The sequence below is a fragment of the Cydia pomonella genome, chromosome 6 (genome assembly GCF_033807575.1).
Source record: "Cydia pomonella isolate Wapato2018A chromosome 6, ilCydPomo1, whole genome shotgun sequence".
Taxonomy (NCBI): Eukaryota; Metazoa; Arthropoda; class Insecta; order Lepidoptera; family Tortricidae; genus Cydia; species Cydia pomonella.
Genome location: NC_084708.1, coordinates 3,758,060 through 3,783,471, shown reverse-complemented (window position 1 = coordinate 3,783,471; position 25,412 = coordinate 3,758,060). Strand labels below are relative to the sequence as shown.

The window sequence follows — 25,412 nt, the reverse complement described above, 5'->3', positions numbered from 1 at the left end:
TCCCTACGTCACGGCACGTATTTGGTGATTGATAAGCAGATAAATCACAGAACAGAATTCTCTAGTCTGTGCTAGTGCTTCACGTAGACAAGTTGTGGGTGGAGAGCAAAGTTCTTTTTAGACTTTATTTGTTATGATTTATCTTTAGTTTAGTAGGTCAAAATCTCATTTTAGCCAGAATAATCAGTTTATTGTAGTTAAGTGAACGATGAACACCTGTTTCTGAATTTTTCGAATATAACCATAAGGAGTGGTTAAGCAAGCAAACGTAATCTTCGAAATCAGTATCCGTGTTCAGTGACAGAAAATGAAGGGTGCTAAGCTGTTGAGTTCTGCTGGCCGCTGTGTAGCGGCTTCACCAGCATATGCTCGTCCCACCCCGCGTTACAAGTGAGTACCACGACCTAGATCCCTACGGAAACCAACCTTGGACTTTGGACCACGACCTTATTATAGGGCCATTCAATGCCATTACCACTGCTGGCATCCGTATACAGCCACAAATAGATGCCGTAACTCTGGAATTTGTCTCGATTGCCCTTTACAGTCACCAGCCAGTATATTACGTACACAATTTGGTTTTATACTTTCACTCATTTTAAACTAAAATTATTGGCATGCAGAATAATTAACCTCTAATTATAATTAATTCCGAGAAACGTAATAACTGAATAATAATTAATGCATATAGTTATTTTCATTTTTATTCTTCTATGATATTTTAAATAGTTAAAATCATTCATGTGAAATCAAATCAAAAAGAAAACTTGAAAAGAATTAAAACAAGATTTAAAAGTATTGTTTTTATTAGTAACATCATCATTATATTTTAAATTTCAAATGTTTGTCCTATGTTTTAACCATAGATCTGCTAAATTGAGAAAAAGAGAGAGAATAAAGTTTAGAATTTGAATAGTTAATAAAGTTCATTACCATTAAAAAAAATACTCATCTAATAGAGCAGGGGTCACCAACCCATCCATATCCGGACTGCTAACCTGTATTATTTTTATACTTATTTAATAAACTCAAGTACAAATAGACCAGAAAAGTTTTATGAAGGGGTGCTGTAATATTTATTTATTGTATAAGTTCCAAATAATTGATGCCATTGTGAATGTTTATTATGTCATTCACTACAAATGCAGTCACTTAACCTTTGAATGAATTCAACCATGTGTGTCAAAGCATTTAATTCATATAACATTGAAAGTATATTGTGCTATTTGCATTGCCAAACCAAACCATGCTATTACACAGAGCATCATCTAAGAATCATCAATCAAGTTTCGGTAATTTTTCTCCTTTCTTGAGGTATGGAGCCCATTTCGGTAAAGGCCCAGGTAAAAAATGAGAATAAAATTTCATACTTACATATGTATGGAAAAAGTTTTATTTAATTTGTATGTTTTTTAGTAATATTAATGTAATAGTATACATATGTATGGAAAAACTTTTATTTAAATTTGTCGCTTTTTAGTACATTACCTTATGTTGACCCCTAGGAAACTATTGATACTGAATAGGAATGGAATTGATTGGCGTAAGAAATAGCATGTAAAAAATAAAAGTTTTCATTTTCATCAAAATTGTTTTACCTGGATTTGTGGCTTGACTAGCCAGATTTTTGTTGTCCCATACAAGCCTTTGATCCTCGATAGAAATGGGATTGGCACCAAAAAAAGTGTCAAAAATGACCTTCTTCTTGCATACTGTATGTTTTTCCCAAAATATGTAAACGCCAATCTTCATTAGGCGGGTCCACACTGAGTGAGCATAGGCATGAGGCAAGAGGCAATTTCCTCACGCACAAACCGGACAGTGTAGACGTGCCTCAGCCGAGGCGGTGTGCAGGGTTTCAGGAGGGAGGGTCTTCTAAGACCATTTTCGCGTAGCAGCACGGGATCTGGTAGCTGCCTGCTGCTGTAAAAAATATATAAAAATACTTCTCATAGCTGCAGTGTCTTTTCCGCTGAAATGACCCAAAAATTCTTTGCCCTAGTAACGACGGCGGGCGTCGCACAGAGGCGACCAAGGCAGTACAGAAAGAGCGTCCCGGACCACGCTCAAGCGACTCATTCACATTGAACCTGTTCCGAGGAGCCCTAGAGACTTCAACAGTGTTCCCGTACCCTGAGCCGCTGGCTGAGGACCAGAGACAGGTGTTGGCTGAGCTTGTGCCACCGGTTGAGAAGTTCTTCCAAGAAGTAAGTTTGGTTACTTGTATTTTTTTTTACTTATTTGCACAAAAAGTGTGCTTACAGGTTGTTAGAGGGTTGGCAATGCGCGCACCGCTTTTCGTACACGACTTCATACTCTACGTTAACTACATTTCGTCAGCCCCTATGTTTATTTGTCACCGTTATAGTATAAAGAAACATTTAATAGCTTTTCTATAGTAAGATTGGTTTTTTGTAGTTCTTCTGGACAGGCTAAGACCAAAGGCCATACTGCCTCGTCTTCGGTGAGATTAAATTTCATAAAGAGTAAGATTGCGTGGGGATATGCTCTAATATTTTTTCCTAAAGAATCCTTTGATGTCTAACTTTATATTTGAAACTGCACTTAACCTTTTGCTTGGAAATTTAAAAAAAAGTTTCAATCAAGCCTCGCTTGCGCATGACAGAGCAAAAAAATAGCCCTACAAAATTAATACAAAAATATGGTGTAAAATTATGTATCTTGTATTGTAAGTAACATTTGTAACATACGTTGCCAAGAAAAGCGTCAACACATTCTGATTATTCATAATTATGAAACACGAATAAAAGTAGCAATGAAACTACATACTAAGTTGTCTCATAAACCAACATTAAGATATATCTGGTCTAGCTACTGGAGAGAAATAAGCGGACTGTAGGTATAATAGGACTGTAGGTAATATATATATTAAAAATAATAAATTGTCCGTTAGAATAAAACAGAACGCGCCGCGTAAAGTATATCGCGGACGGACGGACGCGAGCCGTCGCGGTTGGTGCGAGAAATCGAGAATGTCGTGCGCGGGGCGCGGGCGCGGCCGCGATTGACGACCGGGAGGCGAATTTTGAATTTCGGGCGCTCGATTTCGTCACTCGAAAATCTGTGGAAAACGGCGAAATTCTATTTTTGAAATACGAATGAGAATCTAGTGTATTGACTTGACCACTCTTTTTCAATTATATTAGTAGAATTTAAATGCCTAGTATTGAAGATATTATTAACACGAAATCGAGCGATTGAAATTCAAATATCGGCCGCCGGGTCTGCTCCGAGCGTCCAGAGCTTAGGATGATGCGCTGGTCCTATCAGCACCATATATCTGATAATGGCACGAACTTTATCGGTGCACAGGTGAACGACCCCGCGAAGAACGACAATGACGCGAAGATCGAGCCAAACACTCTTGCCGGTCTTTGGGACCTCGGTGCCTTCGGTCTGCAGGTGCCTTGTGAGCTGGGCGGTCTCGGTCTTAGCAACACACAGTACGCGCGTCTTGTTGAGGTAAGTTACCTTTGTGGCCGCCTCTCCCCTAGCCGCCTACGGTATATAAATGAGACCGTAAAGAGGGGAAAGGCGGCAACTTATATATATGTTATATTAGGGGGATCTATTGGGGTATAGAATGCATCGCATACATACCTTCATATCCCATAAGGGACTCTTCATCCTCACTCTCTCTGCACCTCAACTCCTGGGCCAGAGGAGCCTTAATCTGCTTCGCTTATCTTAAGGCGGCTGAATGTATGACACCCGAGATCTGTGGGTAAAATTGCTCTATGAACATGGTATTCTCCAAACCATTAACCTCCACACATAAATCTATATATCTTACTAGTGAGCCCCATCTTACCCGGCCGGATGTAGGTTACACAAAGCCAACTACCTAAGTAGCTGTATAGTCAAGGGGGCGTACCGCAGCCGAAGCTGCCCCTTGCGTGCTGATAAAGGAGTAACTAGCGGCCGAAGCCACCTTACTCCTACACGGGGATAAAGGAGAACCTAGCAGCCGAAGCCACAGAACTCCTAACGCCTTTCTCTGGTTTCAAGGGGGCGTACCACAGCCGAAGCTGCCCCTTGCGTGCTGATAAAGGAGTAACTAGCGGCCGGAGCCACCTTACTCCTACACGGGGATAAAGGAGAACCTAGCAGCCGAAGCCACAGAACTCCTAACGCCTTTCTCTATAGTAGCCGCCCCCCTTACGGGGAGCATCTAGCAGCTAAACCTGCCATTCTCTTACACATTGATATAGGAGGATCTGCGGCCGAAGCCGCAGACTCCTACACAATCATAAGTCCCTAGTCCGCCTTACCTAAGATGGGCTCCCAATAGCTTCCACGTCAAGGTCACGTGGCAAGCTCGAACCAGAAAGGAATAAAGGAGATAATCGCACAGAGAAACCATACCACTACTGCGAGCTTTCACCAAGTAAATAAAATACTTAGCTTTAGATGATTCCGGACAGCTGTAGGCTTCCTCACTTTATATCACATTTTATAGAACTAGCGCGTTTCGCGCCATACTGAATCTAGCTTCACCAACTTACTACGTTGGTTAACTTACCACAGTTCCACATAGAGGGCGCTGTTCGGTGTTGCCGCAGGTGAATTAGTATTGTGGCATCGGATTTTCGCGTCCGTCGCGACACTCCCCAACACAGGCAGGAATAGGGCGACTAGATTACTGGTCCATTCTTTGATCTTCTCAAGGGCTCGAAGAGCTGCGGCTCTCTTAGGTCTTGACTCGTTGCCTAGCGTAACCTCCTCCAGGTTGTGTGATTCTGGCTTAGTGTGCTCGTAAGATTCGAGGTCGACGACCGCGAACGGTTCTGGTTCGGACATAGACTTAGGCTTAGGCTCGTTTGACTCACTATACATAGGCTCTAGGATTCGTTGAGAGGAACTCCTTCCCTCTACTGGCGAGGCATAAGGTTGTACTTCTTCTTCTGGCTTATCTCTGACTGCTTGCGTGCATCTTTGCTCAGAAAGAGACTCGGATTCGGCAACATCGTTGACGGAATCCACCGTCATGTCATCTCTGCGTGACGAACGGGGTAGATTAGGAAGTTGCAGAGGTTCTTCTGCGCTTTCGTCGTAAGATGATGTTTGTTTACACTGTTCTTCTCCATCTTCGATCTCTAACGGGTAGAGATGCGCGATAGATCTTGTATACTCTGTATCTCCTACTCGTACCGTGGCAACCCTACATAAACCGTCGGCGCCTTTTCTTAAAGATACTATTTTCCCAACTTTCCAATTGACTCTGTTCTTCGTGTCACCTTTGATCTGCACGATTTGACCTATCTTTGGAGCCAACTTGGATATTACCCTAGGTTCTTTAGGATGGTGGGAATATCTTTCTCTCAAATTTAGGAGATACCGGTTCTCGAACATCTCTTTAAATTCTCTTAGAATTATCTGTGCTTTCTTCCAACCTTTAATTAAATTGTCTTTAGTCACCGTTCCTTGTGACGTAGTAGGATCCTTTCCTGACGTTTCCATAATGATACATTTTCCCATGGTAAGAAAATCTGAAGGTTTTAATACATGATCAGGCTCCGAGTCCACGTAAGTTAAAGGTCTTGTGTTAAGAACCGCTTCTATTTCTTTAACCACTGTAACCAGCTGGCTGTCATTCAATAAATGTTTCTGTAAAGTTTTCTTCATACAGTTCTTAACCAATCCGACTAATCTCTCGTAGAATCCTCCATGCCATGGTGCTAACTGTGGTATAAATTTCCATTTTATTTCTTTATCTACGCAGTATGGATTCTGAAGAATCTCCGAGAGTAACTTAAAGTGAGCTGCGTTGTCAGACGTTATCAAGATAGGCACTCCTCTTGCTGAAATCATCCTGCGTAAGGCCAATAAACCTTCTTCCGCTGTTAGGTCCTTTACAACTTCTAGGTGAATGGCTCTTACAGCCAAACATGTATATAGGCTAATCCACCTTTTGCAATTGCCATTCCCATTGTTAACTAGAAGTGGTCCCAGGTAGTCGGTACCAACGTATGTAAATGGAGAACTATAGTTGACTCTCTCTTTCGGTAAAGCAGGAGTTTCCGGTAGTCTATATGGCCCTCCGTCATGTCTCATACATTCAGGGCATTTCTTCAGGATCCTTTGAACTTGGCTTCTTCCTTGTGGAATCCAGTATGTTTCCCTTATCTTGTCTAACGTGTGACTCACTCCAACATGTTTATTTTCTTGATGAGTCTTTATTATAATTTCGTTGGTGAAATCTGAATTTTTTGGAATAAGTATAGGATAGCGTTTGTCAAATGACCAGTTTGTGTGTTTCATACGACCTTTGCACCTCAGTAACTCATCTATATCTTTAAATATGCCTAAATTCAAACTTAAACTAGTTACTTTTCCCTCTACTTCTAGAGGAAAATACTCTGATTGAATTTCTTTCAATTTTTGAAACTTATTGTCTGGCATCTGACCATTCTCTTGATTTATTATCTCTTTTGCAGTTGTGCCATCTTCCGTTTCCACCGGGTTAACATTAGGTATATCTGGATCATCTATTTCCATCAGTTCTTCATCTTCTTGGATCCCAAGACCCTCCCCAGTCAAGAGAGAACTGGTGGGTCCACTGCCGGATGTAGTTGGCCACGTCTTCGGATCTTCTACTATAAATTGTGGACCACTCAGCCATTTCTCCCCGTCCTCTCTCGAACAGGTGGGTCTGGTGCCTACGTCTGCTGGATTTAGGTCTGTTGGAAGGTATCTGATTTCCAGATCTTTATTTGTTCTGATCTCTTCTATCCTCCTGGCAACGAAAGGTGGTAATAGTTTGTCAGATTTACACCATTCTATGACTATCTGGCTGTCGGTCCATAAGACTTGCCTTGCTATCTTCTGCTGGAAGAATTTAAGAACGAACTTTATCAATCTACTGCCAATCAGTACTCCTAATAGTTCAAGACGGGGTATCTTGAGACTCTCCTGATCTTTACTTGGTATTAAACGGGATTTACCAATGATGAAGCTTTTCCCCGAGCCGCAAACTAAAAAGACTGATGCTGCATAAGCCTGTAGGGAGGCGTCAGTGAAACAGTGTAGTTGGTAGCCTTTTCCCACTGGTGTCTTCATGTAGCATCTGTTCACTGACACTTCCCTAATGGCTTCTAAGTTCTGTCTGATGACGTTCCACTCTTCTGTTAGTTCGCTTGACAATGGCGAGTCCCACGACACTCCAGCCTTCCAGAGTCCTTGTAGAAAGAGTTTAGATGATAGAGTATAGGGCACGGCATAACCACATGGATCATAGATTGATGCAATAGTCTTCAGTATTCCTCTTTTTGTGACTGCTTCCTCTTGCAAGTTAGGTTTTAACTGAAGAGTATCTTTCTTAATGTCCCATTCTAAACCAAGTACCTTTACTTTATCTTCTTTACATGTATCAGAAACTTTCTTCATAAATTCTCGAGAATTTGAGCTCCAATCCCTGAGTGACATTGAAATATCTTGAAAAGATCCTTTTAGATTTCTGTAGAGCTCCATCGCTTCATCTGTAGTGCTGGAACCCGAAACAAAGTTGTCCACATATATGTCATTTGCTTTTAGTCTGACTTGTTGATGTTCCGCACTAGACAGGTGGTGTTTGATTGTTGCATTAAGCAAAAACGGTGACGAAATGACGCCAAATGGAACTCTACAAAACCTAAGGTGTAATAGGTTGTCTTGAGATATCGGTTTAGAGGTATCTTTGAGCCACAGGAACCTGGTTACGTCACGATCCTTTTCGTGTAACGCCATCTGTAAGAACGCCTTTTCAATATCTGAGGTTAGTCCTATCTGATGAGTTCTAAATTTTATGAGTAAACCTGTGAGGTCTTCTAACATGAGTGGTCCTCTGTATAAACATTCGTTCAGACTCTTGGTGTCTTTGCTGCTCTTGGAGCTAGCATCATAAACTATTCTCATAGGTTTCCCTCGATGGCTTACTCCATGGAAGGGTAGGTAGTGAACTACGTTATCCGTTGACGTTCTTGAAGCAAGTACAACTTCTATTATACCCTTATCTAATTGTTGTTTAAACGTATCATCGTATGATAACAACGTGCCTTGATCCATACGCTTCAATAAGCTTGATAAGCGACCAAAAGCCATTCCATAATTATTGGGTAAGTCCGGTGGGTAAGTTATCCACGGCCAGCTTACCGTGTAACGATTATTTAATTTTAGAGTGGTATTATTAAAATACTTGATTGCTTCTTCTTCTCTAGTTGCTTTCGGTGAATCACTAATACCTATACATTCTAGTTCCCAGAGGCTCTTTATGTCTCCATCACAAAGGGGTGGGTCAGGTTGATGAAGCTTCGTTTCTATACAAGTCTGAGCGTAAGTCACTACATAGGGCTCGTCACTAAGCTGTGGTTCTGTTCTACCACTTATTATCCAACCAAGGGCAGAATCGACCAGGAACAGGTTACTACCCAATTGTATTTTCTTCTCGTAAATTAGGTTGAAGTAGTACTCGTTTCCAACCAGAATCTGCACCTGTCCGCTTAGCGAGCCGTCATCCGCTAGTATATATGACTCCGGTAAGTCCTTCAACTTGACAGTGGGTATGTATCCTCTTGAAATACGTTCAACGCAGTTGGCTTGTATAACTATCTTCTTATTTGTCCTTGACAGCAATTGTAAAGTAACTATTGGACTATGTATTTCTTTAGGAGGATCTTCACCGAAGGTAAATATAGTTAAATGACTTTCCTCTTCAATGGGAAGCTTCAATTCCTTGGCAGTTTGAAATGTGACATAGGAGCGCTGAGAGCCTGGATCTAAAAGAAGTCTATATTTATATTGTTTATTTTTATCATCTAGGGGGTTAGCCCTAACAACAGAAGTTTGAAGAGTAGTGAATCCCTTTCCTAGAACCGTCAGGACTGTTTCTTCATTGCAGTATTCTTCTGAAAATTTAAATGGCATAAAGCTCTGTTATGCGGTGTCTCACTACAGCAAATGCTACACTTACGTTTGTTCTTGCAGTCTTCTATAAAGTGGCCTAACTTCAAACACATGAAGCATTTCTTTCCAAGTCGTTTCTTTCTTTCTGCTAAGGTAGTAGCTTCAGAGCACTTATCATTGTAATGATCACCTTTGCAAAAGATGCATGTCCACGCTGTTCTCCCCTTCGAAGAGCCCTGCTGAGGTTCTGGTTGATCCTTGTTAGAAGTCGGAGTTTGTTTTGGTCTGTTCCATTTATTGGGTTTATTAATACTATCAAACTTATTCTTCCTTTCCGGTCTTCTATCAAAACCTCCTTGAGGATTTTGTTTCTTAGGGGGACCTTGTTGCTGTTTGGGTGGATATGCGCTTCTTGCACGTTTCACATTTATATGTAGAGTTCCGACTGTACTATCTTCTGCTTCATGCGTGCGTTTTCTTCCTGAAATCCTTTCAGCATCCTCTTTTGCGGTAATAATTCTATCTAATTGGTTCCTGATTTCTTGTATAGAATCATCATTAACCTTCAGCTTAATTTCGTAAACTAGATCGGGTGGAAATTTCTCCAGCAACATAAAACGAAGATGATTGTGATTGATGTTTTCACCTAATGATTCCAAAATTTTGAGATTTCGTTCAACTTCGTTGAATGTCTTTCTACAGTCTTCAGCGGTGCTTTTGGCCATCTTAACCTTATATAGTGTTGCATAATGCGCGTCAATGAGATGAGAGGTCTTGCCGAAACGCTCCTTTAGGATCGATATGGCTATTCTATAATTAGCATTAGTAGTTGACAGACCATCTATGGCTTTCTTGGCATCTCCCGTCACCGAGGCTTTAAGATAGGAGAGCTTGTCAACATCAGGCAGATTTCTTGAATCAATGTTGCTCTTGAAGGAGTCCCAGAACTCACACCAAAAGAGCACGTCTCCACTATACACCGGCAGCTGAAGTTTAGGGAGTCGGCACGAGGCATTCGCTTCCGGAGGTTTCTCTGTAGCGTTGCTTTTCAAAGTTATTTGATCGATCTTCACTTTAAGTTCAGCCAAAGTCTCCTCTGCTTGAAGTTGCAATCCACTCAGTAAACATATTTCATCAGAAGCAGGTGTCGAAGCCAAGCGAAAGTACTCCATCAAGTCGTTGTCAAGTCTTTTCAGAGATGCATCTAATTTACTGTAAGTAATTTGAGCCTGCCCTAAGTTCTCTGAATTAATGGTAACAGGAATAACTTCTATGTCTGTGGTGAGTTTGTCGTTAATGAGCCTAAGCCTTCTTAAAAGCAAATCGTCCATTATGTTGTTTGTGTAAGCTCTTTTCTTGTTTAATCCTGTAACGTATAGAAATAAACCCATTTAACCTAAAGTCCTATTTATTTGCTTATGTATGAAATGATTACGCTTGTAGATTTAATTAATACTGCCTTGCAGTAACTATGTTTCATACTACTTTAGGTTGTTTAATTTTAAATTATTTTATTTATTCTTTATTTTAATGATCTCAAAATATTGAAATCTAAATTTAACTAATGATCTCTAAAATCCTTTCAAATTTGAAACCAAAAAAGAATAAAAATCAAAGTCAATTAAATTACATGAATGAAACCATTGACCCAATTATAATCCGATGTTTCATTTAAATATCATGAGAGGGAGTAAAACAAGGATGGAAGGCAACATAACATACACACCTACATATAAATGTGTCTAGTTTTATCTTTATAATTTATAGGTTACACCAATACAAGCGTCATCGACGTCAGTAAGTGATGTTGACGTTTATACACTGTTGCCACAACACAACCTCTAATGTTGGTGTCTCTGATTCAAGCTCACTCGTAGCACAACGAAAATTAATACTTTATTTCCATTTCACTTGTTTTATTGATCTATTTAATGATTATTTTATTTTTATTTCACTTGTTTGGTTTATTTATTTAGTAATAATTTTAATTTTATTTCACTTGCTTGGTTTATTTATTTAGTAATCATTTTAATTTTATTTATTTGAACACTTCAAAGAATCACTTATCTAATGAGTCTAATTGCACATAAAAGTCACCACAATAAATCTGGAAAGAAGATGTTAACTTATATATACATATACACACCACAATTGCTTTCGTATAATATAATCATGGACTTCAATATGGAATGCATGTAAAATAAATCAGGTATAAGTTCCCTTTAGGCCTATATACATAATATTGTATATAATTATACTTCTTACTTAACGTTTACTTACTCAACTAAATCCTTTGTACATACGCCGTAAAACAATTCATAAAGAAATAAATTGTCTTTCTTAGTTTAAATAAGGTAGCGTAATAATACCAAACTATCTAACTAGGGAACCCGAGATAACATTCCAGAAGGCCTATAGTAAGCTTGGAAAATTACTAAGGTTCGCCTCTTGTTTGGAAAATTCTAGATATTTCTAAAACTGAGTCGTACTAATATGAGCCGTGTTACCTAAACAATAGGGTTGACTCTTGTCTACGGTCGTCCCCAACTATCAACTTCTAGAAAGTGAAATTATTTCAATAAAGTAGGAGACGAAATCGACTCATAATTCATACATACGGAAGGATACTTAGTTAAAAACGGATTCCTTTTCTTGTTAGAAACCCAAATGATCATGGCCGCCATGCTGTCGGATCGCTTGCTATGAAATAATTTTCGTCGCGCGCATTTGTTTTACAGAATAGAGCTCTGTCACTGTGAAGTAAATGTTTAAAAACTTACCGAGAAATAGTCTAGTCCGATAGCAGGTCTAATCAGGGGGGTTTTCGTCAAATCCGAGTTGTCTTGTCCGGTGTGGTTGGCGGCGGCGAGTTCACTGTACCTATGAAGTAAATACGTAGTTTTTCACAATCTTGCCTATCTACACGCTTATCCCTTTGTTGGTGCCCTTTAAATTATAATATTCTCAATATTTACCAGCATAATTTGAGGAACCTTCCCGGGGAACTCGCGTCTGCTTGGAGATCTTCCGCCAACGATTCAAAATGGTGGAACGTTCACTTTGCAACAGTCAGTGTTGCCAAAGTCAACTCAAACCCCATAAATTTCGATAAATATGAAATGAATTTAGGGCCTTTAACAAATTTCTTTCTTCTTTATGTTGATTCCGTATCAATGATTGCATCCTTGTGTTCTTAAAACTACTTAAGTTCTAAAGTATAACGAAATATAAAAGGTAAAATGTAGAGTGCTTACTCATACAAACTCTTATCTACTACACGTACGTTTCTTATAAGATGCTTATTAGTTATTCTGACTCGCATACGTTTACTTATTATAATCATATTAAATCCACAACTCTAACAACTAATGTATAATAAAATAAAGTAAATCTTCTACTTATATCTAAGTACGCTTTGCTATGACGTACCTACTGAAGCGTCTTATTGGAAATTGGTTATCGTATAACTTTTCTATGTTGAATCAGCTTAGCGACATAATTTTTCTTTCTTCTTTAATTTTCTTGAGAATCCCGATAATCCGCACATTTTCCGCGATTTGGTGGATAATCTTCCTAGTGTGGCAACACCTGCCATCTTGTTCTAGGCGGTTCGCGCCGCCTATTTTTCCGGTTACGTTGGTAACTCGAAGGCATTATTACACAATAGTGTATCACTTAATTTAAAGTAATAAATATCATAATTGATAAATATAGACAAATGCACCAATCCCTTTTTTATTCATCTTTGTTTATTCTTTTACTAATTTGCGACTCCATTCTAATTTGAAAATAAAATACATCCATTATGAAAATGTCGTGTGACTGCTTCCGGTCACCGCGATGTAATTTCTTCATGTTGGCTCCGTACAATGTTGATGTTCTGCCGTTCACGTATATAAAAACATGACTTATTAACTCAAAATATCTTCAATTGATGAATATTAATGCCAGCCTCTTTATTTAAACAAGCCTAAATTAATATCGAACCAGATGTAATAAGAAAACACCTTAAAATGTACACATAAAATATAAAACCTCGCAGTTTTCGCTACTGTTAGCGCCATCTATGATTTCCGATAGTAAACATATATGCCTATAGTGAAGATGTATGCTTTGCATTCTTTATATTATTTATTCTCAACAAAGCCTTGGTTCTTTAACTGCTGAATCCCAGCATTAACCACCATTGTGGCCGCCTCTCCCCTAGCCGCCTACGGTATATAAATGAGACCGTAAAGAGGGGAAAGGCGGCAACTTATATATATATATTATATTAGGGGGATCTATTGGGGTATAGAATGCATCGCATACATACCTTCATATCCCATAAGGGACTCTTCATCCTCACTCTCTCTGCACCTCAACTCCTGGGCCAGAGGAGCCTTAATCTGCTTCGCTTATCTTAAGGCGGCTGAATGTATGACACCCGAGATCTGTGGGTAAAATTGCTCTATGAACATGGTATTCTCCAAACCATTAACCTCCACACATAAATCTATATATCTTACTAGTGAGCCCCATCTTACCCGGCCGGATGTAGGTTACACAAAGCCAACTACCTAAGTAGCTGTATAGTCAAGGGGGCGTACCGCAGCCGAAGCTGCCCCTTGCGTGCTGATAAAGGAGTAACTAGCGGCCGAAGCCACCTTACTCCTACACGGGGATAAAGGAGAACCTAGCAGCCGAAGCCACAGAACTCCTAACGCCTTTCTCTGGTTTCAAGGGGGCGTACCACAGCCGAAGCTGCCCCTTGCGTGCTGATAAAGGAGTAACTAGCGGCCGGAGCCACCTTACTCCTACACGGGGATAAAGGAGAACCTAGCAGCCGAAGCCACAGAACTCCTAACGCCTTTCTCTATAGTAGCCGCCCCCCTTACGGGGAGCATCTAGCAGCTAAACCTGCCATTCTCTTACACATTGATATAGGAGGATCTGCGGCCGAAGCCGCAGACTCCTACACAATCATAAGTCCCTAGTCCGCCTTACCTAAGATGGGCTCCCAATAGCTTCCACGTCAAGGTCACGTGGCAAGCTCGAACCAGAAAGGAATAAAGGAGATAATCGCACAGAGAAACCATACCACTACTGCGAGCTTTCACCAAGTAAATAAAATACTTAGCTTTAGATGATTCCGGACAGCTGTAGGCTTCCTCACTTTATATCACATTTTATAGAACTAGCGCGTTTCGCGCCATACTGAATCTAGCTTCACCAACTTACTACGTTGGTTAACTTACCACAGTTCCACATAGAGGGCGCTGTTCGGTGTTGCCGCAGGTGAATTAGTATTGTGGCATCGGATTTTCGCGTCCGTCGCGACAGTATGCGCCAAAAGGCCTCGGGGCACAGCGGCCCTAAAGACTTCCAGCAATGGACGCTGTTATTCTGCCACCGCCGTATTTGTACATCTAGCTAAGGACAGCAGAAACATTTACACTATTACATTTAGGACAGGATAGCAAAACCGAACAATTACACAGTGAATAAAAAAAAAAAATGATAACTAAATTTAAATATCTATAGAGCAGGTCATTCAAACAAAAGTGTACGTTACTTTCTTTTGGAGGTCCAGTAAATAAACATCAAATCATGTAAAATATTTTCCATAATGTCAATATCCAGAGAGGAAAATGGGGACTACGTTTGTATGCAGAAGTGGCCGTCCCCTTTCCTCTTAACCTTTTGACCGCCAAAGACGTCATATGACGTGCGCGGCTACAGCCCAATATCAACCTTCATGCGTACCAACAAGGTTCACGATTGCGCGCCGCGTGCGATAGGCGTCGCGTTTAAAAGGTCCCTAGCAAACGGGGTTCTCCATACAAACGTAGTTACGCTCTCATTTTAAAACGACTAGCTAGATTGCTCAGAAACTTTGTACTTACAATAGGATAAGGTATATCTATGCCTGTAATTAATTAGTCTATGTAGCTTGAGATACCACACGGAAAGAAAAAATCCCAACAATACTACCAGAACGATTAGTAAAATAGATTTATTGTAACCGATACTACAATCTTGTAAGGAAAACTACTCTATTTTTACGTTTACTATATCTTGAATTCAATAGAACTATTCAAACATCAATATGCACTAAACAGTTCTGTTTGAATTATATATACGAGAAGTCTAGTTTTTTTTACAACTCATTGAATAAACGTTACAATAAATATATGTACAAGAAGCTTCTTGTAATGCTAAAAAACTAAAAATTCTCTTTACAATCTTAATCGTAGTGGATAATATCACAGTATACTTGCTGTAACTTTTTTATAAGTTGGCATTACGTTGTAGTTCTTGTACAGAAATAAAAATAATATTCTTGTAATGTATACTCAACAAAGAGTTCTGTTTAAAAATATTAAGTTTGCATAAATATGTGTGCATAGCTGTCAACTCAACGCAGTCGCGGAACGCTTTACTATTTGTATCGTAGTGAATGCAATCGCAGTATAGTTGATATGACTGTTCCATAAGTTGGTGTTACTTTGGAGCTCTTGTAAAGAAATGACAATAATATTCTCGTAATGTATACTGGTGAACAAATAGTTCTGTTTAAAAAGTATTTAGTTTGTATAAATATGTGTTTCGTTTGTGTAACGAAACGCCATGTATAAGTACCATTTGGTATCGTAGTGAATGCTATAGCAGTATAGTTTATATAGCTGGCGTTACTTTGCGCCTCTTGTATAAAATTACAATCATATTCTCGTAATATATACCGAAAAACTAATTCTGTTAAAAAGAATTAAGTTCGTATAAATAAATGTTTCGCCTGTGTAACGAAACGCAATGTCAATGTCAGCGGCTCACAGCGCTGTTATACGTATCATAATTATGATACATGTATCATATTTCTGGCCTCCGTATCATTTATCATAATGATATCATTATGATACGCGAAAATATCATAATTTTGAATGAATATTTTGCGTTACTCTAATTTTCGCATTAACGTTGTATTGTATGGAAATAGTAATGTAGTTTTTTCCCGTAAGTATAATATAATATTAACGTAGAACGAAACGCTTTGTTATTCCGTGCCAGGCTGACGCAACTAGGAACAAAATAAGTTTTGTATGGAACTTGTTTCGCAAATCTTTGCCAACGAAGAAAAATAAAACGTCAGTGCTATTTATTCTGTCAAGTTTACATCAAGTCAACTGTCAGCCTAATTGTTTTGTTTGTTATAAAGGCTTCAATGTTTTGTTCGGGTATTTCGTGCAATTTCTTTATTATTTAGTGAAAATATCGAAAATAGTGAACCGTGATCAGAGTAAAGAACGAGTTTGTTACAATGCCACCGAGAAAACGGTTTACTAAGTGTGAAATATGTGGCAAGCGAGCCACTCGAGAAAATCACGAAAAAAGGGATTTTATGGCGAAATTTCCCTTGGATAAAGACCGGTACGTATTGCTTTAGATACTTTTGACCTTATTTTGGTGCAGCAGGCTTTGAACACATCGAAAATTTGATATTTTATATTATTTTTAGTTGTGAACTAGGGATGTACTAAAACTATCGATAATTGTATGTTTATTTGTATATCAGTGTCTTCTTCTTTTTCCTCGCGTTGTCCCGGCATTTTGCCACGGCTCATGGGAGCCTGGGGTCCGCTTGACAACTAATCCAATGTAATAAAATAAAATATGTGAAATTTCCTGAGAACTTGCATGCAATATGACACAAAATTAATTCGTCGAAGATTTTCAGTGGAAAATTATCTATCATCTATGCATTAATGGTCATTATTTAACATATTTTTTTAAATCTAGTAATTATTTAATATATTAATCTGAAATGTAAGTAAATTAATCTCTCTTTTTGTGATCATAAAAAAATATTATACGACATTATTACACAAATTGACTTAATTCCATAGGAAGCTCAATAAGACATGTGTTGTGGGTACTTAGACAACGATATATACATATAAATACATAGAAAACACACATGACTCAGGAACAAATATGCATGGTCATCACATAAATAAATGCCCGTACCAGGATTTGAACCTGGGATCATCGGCTTCATAGGCAGGGTTACTGCCCAGTAGTAGTATAAATACATAAAAAGTTAGAGCATTGATAAAGGGTTGTTGATAATTGGATGCCAAAAAAACATGATTTATAGATGCATATTAGCGCTAAATAATCAGTTGATCATCTCATTAACAAACACTTGGAATATAAACTGTACATAACCAAGGCTGTATGTTTTCAGATGCAGGCAGTGGGTTAAATTTGTTGGGAACGAAGACCTGATACATCTTCCCATAGAAAAGTTACATTATTTTGTTGAAACATGTATCTGCAGATCATTTTGAAAATTGTGCTTTTAATAAAAAAAATTAAGTAATAAAATAGTGTGGGATTTTATAATTACATTCTGAGTGTAACGAGGTATTCTAAAATAGAATCCTAGCGTAGTGAGGGATTCAAGTGTTAACGCCTATGGGTGGTATTCCACCTATGCAATTTCTTTGTCCAATGTGTATTGCGTCTCACATTTTGATTAATGACAGAGTGAGACGCAATGACATTAGACCAAGAAATTGGATAGGTGGAATACCACCCTAAGGTGGAAATATTTTTGCTACCACGTGATAAATTTACATACTGCTTTTCACATCACCTATGAGGAAATTATTATGGTACAAATAAATAAATTCAATTAATGGTAATTAAATTAAATAATTTAACCTAAGAAGTATGCAAAAAGAGGAAAAAAAGTGATCCCTCCTAGTAGGGAAACAAAGTGCTACTTTGATCCTTCCCAGTGGTGAAAAACAACAAGGTGTTCTTAAAAAAAAATCGAGTCCACATTAAGCTCGACCACGTATTAGTCCACTCATAGAACTATCCACTATATAACATACAACTTAAATGTGGACTCGATCCTAACTTGATTTCGAGTACAAAATTTGTAGACAAGAGTCTATATTTCAACCCTCCCCATTTTATCGATATCGATAAGAAAGGCAAGCGTGTAGCGTACTACACTATTTAAATTGCTTATGTTGGTACTATGGTTCTTTGACACTTGACAGTTCTTTGTCGTACATTTTGGTAATGATTTGCGAAACAAAGGGATTCCACTCGCTAGTATGGAAGTCCCGTCTCTTAAAACGTAGTGATTATATGCTCTTTGTTCCGTGCTTCGATTCGATTATCGTATCTGTGGTTAGTGGTGAATGGTGAGCAGTGAAGGCACCTAACGTAGCAAACCTTATAACCTGACAATTCGCGCTTATTTTTCGCTCTTGCGATGCGATAGTAAAGTAAGAGAGGTGAAGATAGATCGAAAGTCGCAGTACTCGTCGTTCGTAATAAAATAGATACGCTGGTTTCAAAATTTCAATTTGGCGCCAGCTTGTCGTCAGCAACGAACTATATTGAATGTATGAAAAATAAAATTATTTAAGTAATTTTGTAGTGTGTTGCTGTTGATGTAGATTTATTGATTGCTGTTATTCTGGGTGATTTACAGATCTAAGAAAAAAGAAAAGGTAAGTTTTATTTATAATATGTCAGGCAAATACAGTAGATCTGTATCTAACAACGTTGTTTCATAACAAATATTGATTATCGATGGTTGAAAAGTAAATAAGTGGATGAAAAGGTTCATGTACGTAATATTATTAGCTTAGACAATACAATTTAAACATATTTGAATGTTTTACTTGAGACAAGTAGGTTAAAAATAAACAATTGTGCATTCAAGGTCATGAACGTACTATATACATTGATGTACTTATTTTAATCCTTAATGCAATGAAATAAATTATAATCCTATGTTGAAAGTGTACGAGCCCCAATGCAGAAGAGTTCGGCTACTATTTGAAATTGAAAGTACCTTTTTTTAAAAGTCAAATCTAGTAAGTAATTTTAGTAGCATAGGAGAAAGAATTAAAAAAGTGTTGTAATATTAATCAACTTTATTTCCTATATAATACAACAAAAAAATATTCATGTATTGCAATAAAAAAATACAATTCTTCTATCAACTACAACGCATAATAGTTCGGCTATCGATCTTGAGTACGCAAAATAGTTCGCCTACCACTTAGTTGTCTCGCCTTTACTCTTAAGAACAGCCTTGATCCTCAATGGCATCGTCGCTACCAACTCTTCGCACTCTTCTGGGGTTATAGGCTCCCAGACAGCGACGATTTTCGATTCAGGATGTATGCTGGCCTCCCAAGCTATAAAACTGCATAAAGGTTGTTGTGACACATTTCAACCGACGGCAGATATGCGCAACCGCATGAGCTCGAAATCCCTTTATATACCGTAGGCGGCTAGGGGAGAGGCGGCCACAATGATCTGCCGTTCACGTATATAAAAACATGACTTATTAACTCAAAATATCTTCAATTGATGAATATTAATGCCAGCCTCTTTATTTAAACAAGCCTAAATTAATATCGAACCAGATGTAATAAGAAAACACCTTAAAATGTACACATAAAATATAAAACCTCGCAGTTTTCGCTACTGTTAGCGCCATCTATGATTTCCGATAGTAAACATATATGCCTATAGTGAAGATGTATGCTTTGCATTCTTTATATTATTTATTCTCAACAAAGCCTTGGTTCTTTAACTGCTGAATCCCAGCACCTCCACCATTGTGGCCGCCTCTCCCCTAGCCGCCTACGGTATATAAATGAGACCGTAAAGAGGGGAAAGGCGGCAACTTATATATATGTTATATTAGGGGGATCTATTGGGGTATAGAATGCATCGCATACATACCTTCATATCCCATAAGGGACTCTTCATCCTCACTCTCTCTGCACCTCAACTCCTGGGCCAGAGGAGCCTTAATCTGCTTCGCTTATCTTAAGGCGGCTGAATGTATGACACCCGAGATCTGTGGGTAAAATTGCTCTATGAACATGGTATTCTCCAAACCATTAACCTCCACACATAAATCTATATATCTTACTAGTGAGCCCCATCTTACCCGGCCGGATGTAGGTTACACAAAGCCAACTACCTAAGTAGCTGTATAGTCAAGGGGGCGTACCGCAGCCGAAGCTGCCCCTTGCGTGCTGATAAAGGAGTAACTAGCGGCCGAAGCCACCTTACTCCTACACGGGGATAAAGGAGAACCTAGCAGCCGAAGCCACAGAACTCCTAACGCCTTTCTCTGGTTTCAAGGGGGCGTACCACAGCCGAAGCTGCCCCTTGCGTGCTGATAAAGGAGTAACTAGCGGCCGGAGCCACCTTACTCCTACACGGGGATAAAGGAGAACCTAGCAGCCGAAGCCACAGAACTCCTAACGCCTTTCTCTATAGTAGCCGCCCCCCTTACGGGGAGCATCTAGCAGCTAAACCTGCCATTCTCTTACACATTGATATAGGAGGATCTGCGGCCGAAGCCGCAGACTCCTACACAATCATAAGTCCCTAGTCCGCCTTACCTAAGATGGGCTCCCAATAGCTTCCACGTCAAGGTCACGTGGCAAGCTCGAACCAGAAAGGAATAAAGGAGATAATCGCACAGAGAAACCATACCACTACTGCGAGCTTTCACCAAGTAAATAAAATACTTAGCTTTAGATGATTCCGGACAGCTGTAGGCTTCCTCACTTTATATCACATTTTATAGAACTAGCGCGTTTCGCGCCATACTGAATCTAGCTTCACCAACTTACTACGTTGGTTAACTTACCACAGTTCCACATAGAGGGCGCTGTTCGGTGTTGCCGCAGGTGAATTAGTATTGTGGCATCGGATTTTCGCGTCCGTCGCGACAACCTTATGTAAACCACGACCATTGAGTTATTATTACTAATATAGAAGTCATACCAAACAATGAAATTGTCGCAAACAATGAAAGTGTACCCCGCGAGCAAAACGTCGTAAGCGCAGTCAAATTCATGGCGCTTATACGTTCAGGTCGCGAGCTTTACGTTCTGCTTCTAGGGTTTGTTGTCAAATAACAACTCATGGCGCAAAATACTGGTTCTCTGTGCCGGTCCTATACGTAGTAATAATAGTTAAATGATTACGACAAACAATAGAAGACCAATTTATAATTTCTAGAAAATTATTTAACGCCAAGAAATCAGTTACGTGGTAAAAGGTGCTAAATATATTATTGTCTTGTAACTTACTGATTACTGTTAGAAATAACAACATTATATTCTTGTTAGAAATAAAAAACAATCAGATACTTAGTCAATAGGTATCTCGATATTACCAAGCTGTTTTGGGCTTACTTATAATAATCTTGAGGTCATATGCAGCATGCATTAACAGTCTTACGAAGTGGCAAGACCGAACAGACGGCTATGCACTATGCCCAATATGGATCAAAGACATTAAACTCAAAACATTTATTTATCAAATCAATCGATTCAGGGCTTATAGAAATCAACAAAGATTTACAAGAATCAATAAGCTTCCGTGAGATATAGATATATTGAAACTGGACACTCAACAAGTTTCGAGCCGTACCGAAGAGCATCATCGCAGCGTTGGCGGACCGACGCAGGCTACTTACCCGTTTCAATATTTAATCGATAGGCTGGTGAATCATTGGCATCTGTTTTACCTAGATCGTCGGAGCTCACGACTTGGGTGTGGGCATCACCCTCGGAGCTCACCAGTCCATCGGCTTCAAGGGTATCCTGTTATTCGGAACTCCAGAACAGAAGCAGAAGTACCTTCCCAGAGTAACCGGTGGGGAGTATGCTGCGTTCTGCCTCACTGAGCCGTCTTCAGGGTCTGATGCTGGCTCCATCAAGTAAGTACTGGTATCATATATTATCAGCTTCATTTAAGGGTATCCTGTTGTTTGGCACTATGGAACAAACGTAAAATTAGTTAGTTTGAGTCGCTGTCAAACACCAAACCGAAGTGTCAAAACTGAAATTGAACTTTATGCATATGCATGTGGGTCTATTGCTCTGTGGTCTGCGACAGATTAATCCGTCTTCAGCGTTGGATCAACGATGCGGACATATCCATCATTGGCGTCAAAAAAAATTTAAAAATAATATTTCCGTATCTAATACACGTTTCCCAGTGTGTTTCGGTTTTTAATTAAAAGCTGAATTATAAGACGATTTTTAAACCAAAAATCTGGTAAATATATTAATAAATTTATATTGCGTTGAAGTACATTTGGTTAGATAAGTAAGATTAAAAACAGAAAAAAAAACCGTACAAAATTTTCCCTATTTTGCAATTTTAGGAAGTTGAATTTTAGTTAAACTGTGTTCTGTAACAGGACGCGCGCTATCCAGCAGCCAGATGGCTCATGGAAGCTGAACGGCTCCAAGATCTGGATCAGCAACGGTGGAGTTGCGGAGGTCATGACCGTCTTCGCACAGACACCTGTTCAGAAGGACGGGAAGACCGTCGACAAGGTAAATATAACATTCAAAACTGAACTTTGGGAACTATTTTTCATCAAATATTCTTATCATCCCTTTGCGTCTATTGGAGACGATTTAAGCATTGCTGTTTAGACAACGGGTTTGGTGACTGGAGGCCGATGCGTGAGCGGCACGACCTCCCACATTATTGGCAGAGAAAGATCTTCTTTCTCGCGTTGTCCCGGCATTTTTGCCACGGCTCATGGGAGCCTGGGGTCCGCTTGACAACTAATCCCCAGAATTGGCGTAGGCACTAGTTTTTACGAAAGCGACTATATTGCCAGAAAAAGATATTAATTAACATAAGTACTTAATAGCTACGGGCAATTTCATTTCTCTTCAAGAATTCGCTTTCTGCGATATTCTTATATTCGTATTTAAAAAAATTGATTGTAATAGAGAGGTAAAGTCTAAGAAAAAAACGCAGCCCTTAATTTAACATCCAGAATAGATGGCGCTGTACTGCGCCATATGTTTTGCGGTCACTGAATTGTGAAACGTCAACTTTAGACACTCATCGATCTTTAGATCGCAAATGTATGGAGCTGCGCCATTTTGTTTATCAGTCAAATTCTAAGCACGAAATTGTCCTAGATTATACACATCTCAATCAATCAATGTATTGACTATGTATAAGAGGTTGTCGTTGAGATTCAAGATGGCGAAGACGTCTCGAGAATATTTTTTTGTGTTTTGCTCATTTATGTTGTTCAAAGTGTAATATTGATAGCTTATTATGCAGTGAACTATCGTGGAAGTGTGCAGTTAATGAAAAACTAATCTTGAAACGCGTTTAACCATGTTTTAATCAACATCCGGCAATCCATCGTGGCTTTTAGTAAAGTCGAACTATCTCTTTACTAAAAGCATCTACCGAACAACGTCATGCTCTACGAGCACACTTAAAACTTACAACGAAACTTGACATTGGCAAAATCATCATAGATTTGATGGAAGCCATATTTTAAACGAAGAAAAGAAGACTATGTATAATATTATTACGTACACGTGTTCTGAGAATAAATTGATAAGAATTATTTTTGTCAAAAACGCCTAGTCTATGATGGGATAGTCGAGAATTGAGACACGTTCCGACGTGGTGAGGTGGCGTAGAGGTTCATAGCGTTAGCCGCGATAGCTGAAGACGCGGGTTCGAACCTGGCCTTCACATCTGGTGGGCTTCGTCACTTTTTAAGAATGTCAGATTTAATTATCAGGTTCAATTCAGTGCGTTTTCCATTTCATGTTTAAAGTCTGTTTTAGTACTAACAAGTGTTCCAATGGTTTATTTATAAAAGTTTTCATTTAAATAGATTTTTTATATTATCTAGTTTTAAATTACTAGTTTTACAGTTAAACATCCATTAACTATTAATATTTGTTCGTTATTGTATCGATATATCGGAAATCGATAAATGATAAGTCTCTATGGCAATTCGAAAGTCACGAAAATCCCGGTCTCTGTTTATAATAAGTATATTATGTTATCTTATTTTAAAACTACTATAGTTCGTGTCATCCACGATGACGCACAGATTTGTCAAATCTAACCTTTAATGACATGACATTACGAATCAAGGCACGTCTTCGTGAATGACACTATCTATATGCAAATACAAACAGCGAAACTAACGTTTAATAATCTTATCTGTCAAGTCCGGCTCGAGAATTGGCACCGATTCCGAAGTCCATAGTACAAATCTGTGTTTTTTGGATTCGATTTATGAATTGTTCAATGTTAACGTCTATTATTAGCTACAAGCGTTTCTTTCTAGGTCAAATATTTTTATATTACTATTTATCTCGAAAATTTTCCGAAATGATGTCAAATGGATTACTTTTTTCGGAAGAATAGCTTTGCGATCCTAACCAAATAACGGTATGTTTTCTATGAAATTCCATTTCGGGAGAAAACGTTTACCACTAACTAAATCTTAACAAATCACTTTGATTTTGATGTCGATCGCTTCAGCATAATATATTGTAGGTTTATAGGTTTCACTTAAAAAAAAAACAACGGGTTCCACTCCGGGAGTGCCGGCAGAAGTGTAAACTTGAATATTAACGTTACGCATTTTTGATATTTTGGAATGGTTAGGTTAGGTTATCTATCAGTATAAAAGTACTATCATTTATGTGGTAAAATACAATATTCATTTATTGCGCTATCATACACAAACATCACAATTTATATTACATAAAAAATTTAACTACTGGCTTCAATGACATTGTAACAGTTTTTCGATCAGCTCACGTGTCCGTCTTACGAATTTCCAATTTGTCGAATCTGTCGGTCACGTGACCTGTCGCGAGTTTAACATTTTTTCCCCATCACAAAAAGTGTACAGCGCCGCTAAAGAAGTTTTCACTTCAAAAAGTAATTTTAGGCGAAAACTTATTATTTATTTGACTATGACAGGTGACAGCGTTCATCGTGGAGCGTTCCTTCGGCGGCGTGTCATCTGGACCCCCAGAAAACAAGATGGGCATCAAGTGCTCGAACACCACTGAAGTTTACTATGAAGACGTTCCCGTTCCCAATGAAAACGTGTTGGGAGGCGTCGGCAACGGTTTCAAGGTAAGTGAATATTTAAAAAGAAATAGAAAAAAGTCAGGTTATTTGTGACGTTCCACAGTAAAGGTACCTTATAGCGTCGGCGCTTACACTGTTCTTAACGACTCTCCAATACGAATACAGTGCTACGCGACTTTAGCGCCAACCCTCACGAGGTACCTTTATCCGTGGAACGTCACATTTGACTAGAATATGGTTTGTGAAACAATTAAATAACAGCTTGAAATTCCCGAAAGGTCTAGATTACAATTTACTTTATCCGGCTCACTCATTTCCTAATGAGACATCGGCATCGATAGATAATGAATTGTCCTCATTAGATGAGTCATAACGCTCGTTAATGTTTAACAAGAAACGTCTGCGAACGATGCTATTAAGCTTAAAATAAATTTAAAAATGGAAATGGTGATTTTCTACTTTTAACCTTTTGAACGCCACGCCTATCGTATGCGGCGCGTAATCGTGAACCTTGTCGGTGTCGGTACGCATGAAGGTTGATATTGGGTTGTAGCCGTGCGCGTCATATGACGTCTTTGGCGGTCAAA

General features: G+C 38.8%; 2 protein-coding genes across 2 annotated transcripts in view; one reads left to right on the top strand and one right to left on the bottom strand.

The window, feature by feature from the left end:
* Positions 1-58: 58 nt before the first annotated feature.
* The window catches only part of LOC133518733 (very long-chain specific acyl-CoA dehydrogenase, mitochondrial), a 34,770-nt gene continuing 9,416 nt past the window's right edge, over positions 59-25,412 (top strand). Inside the window, exons 1-6 of the mRNA XM_061852417.1 lie at positions 59-390; positions 2,003-2,207; positions 3,334-3,483; positions 21,471-21,658; positions 22,145-22,283; positions 24,712-24,870. Of these exons, the coding sequence (XP_061708401.1) occupies positions 308-390; positions 2,003-2,207; positions 3,334-3,483; positions 21,471-21,658; positions 22,145-22,283; positions 24,712-24,870 (924 nt within the window). The 5' untranslated portion in view covers positions 59-307. The remainder of the gene's footprint in view (positions 391-2,002; positions 2,208-3,333; positions 3,484-21,470; positions 21,659-22,144; positions 22,284-24,711; positions 24,871-25,412) is intronic.
* Positions 3,503-8,107, bottom strand: LOC133518717 (uncharacterized). The gene is made up of 2 exons (XM_061852386.1): positions 4,544-8,107; positions 3,503-3,739 (listed from the first exon to the last, which is right to left on the bottom strand). Coding segments are annotated over exons 1-2 (3,558 nt in total). The 5' UTR covers positions 8,101-8,107; the 3' UTR covers positions 3,503-3,738.

Excerpts from the sequence above, each read along its gene's own strand:
- LOC133518717 (XM_061852386.1), bottom strand. The coding sequence starts at position 8,100 with ATGGCTTTTGGTCGCTTATCAAGCTTATTGAAGCGTATGGATCAAGGC.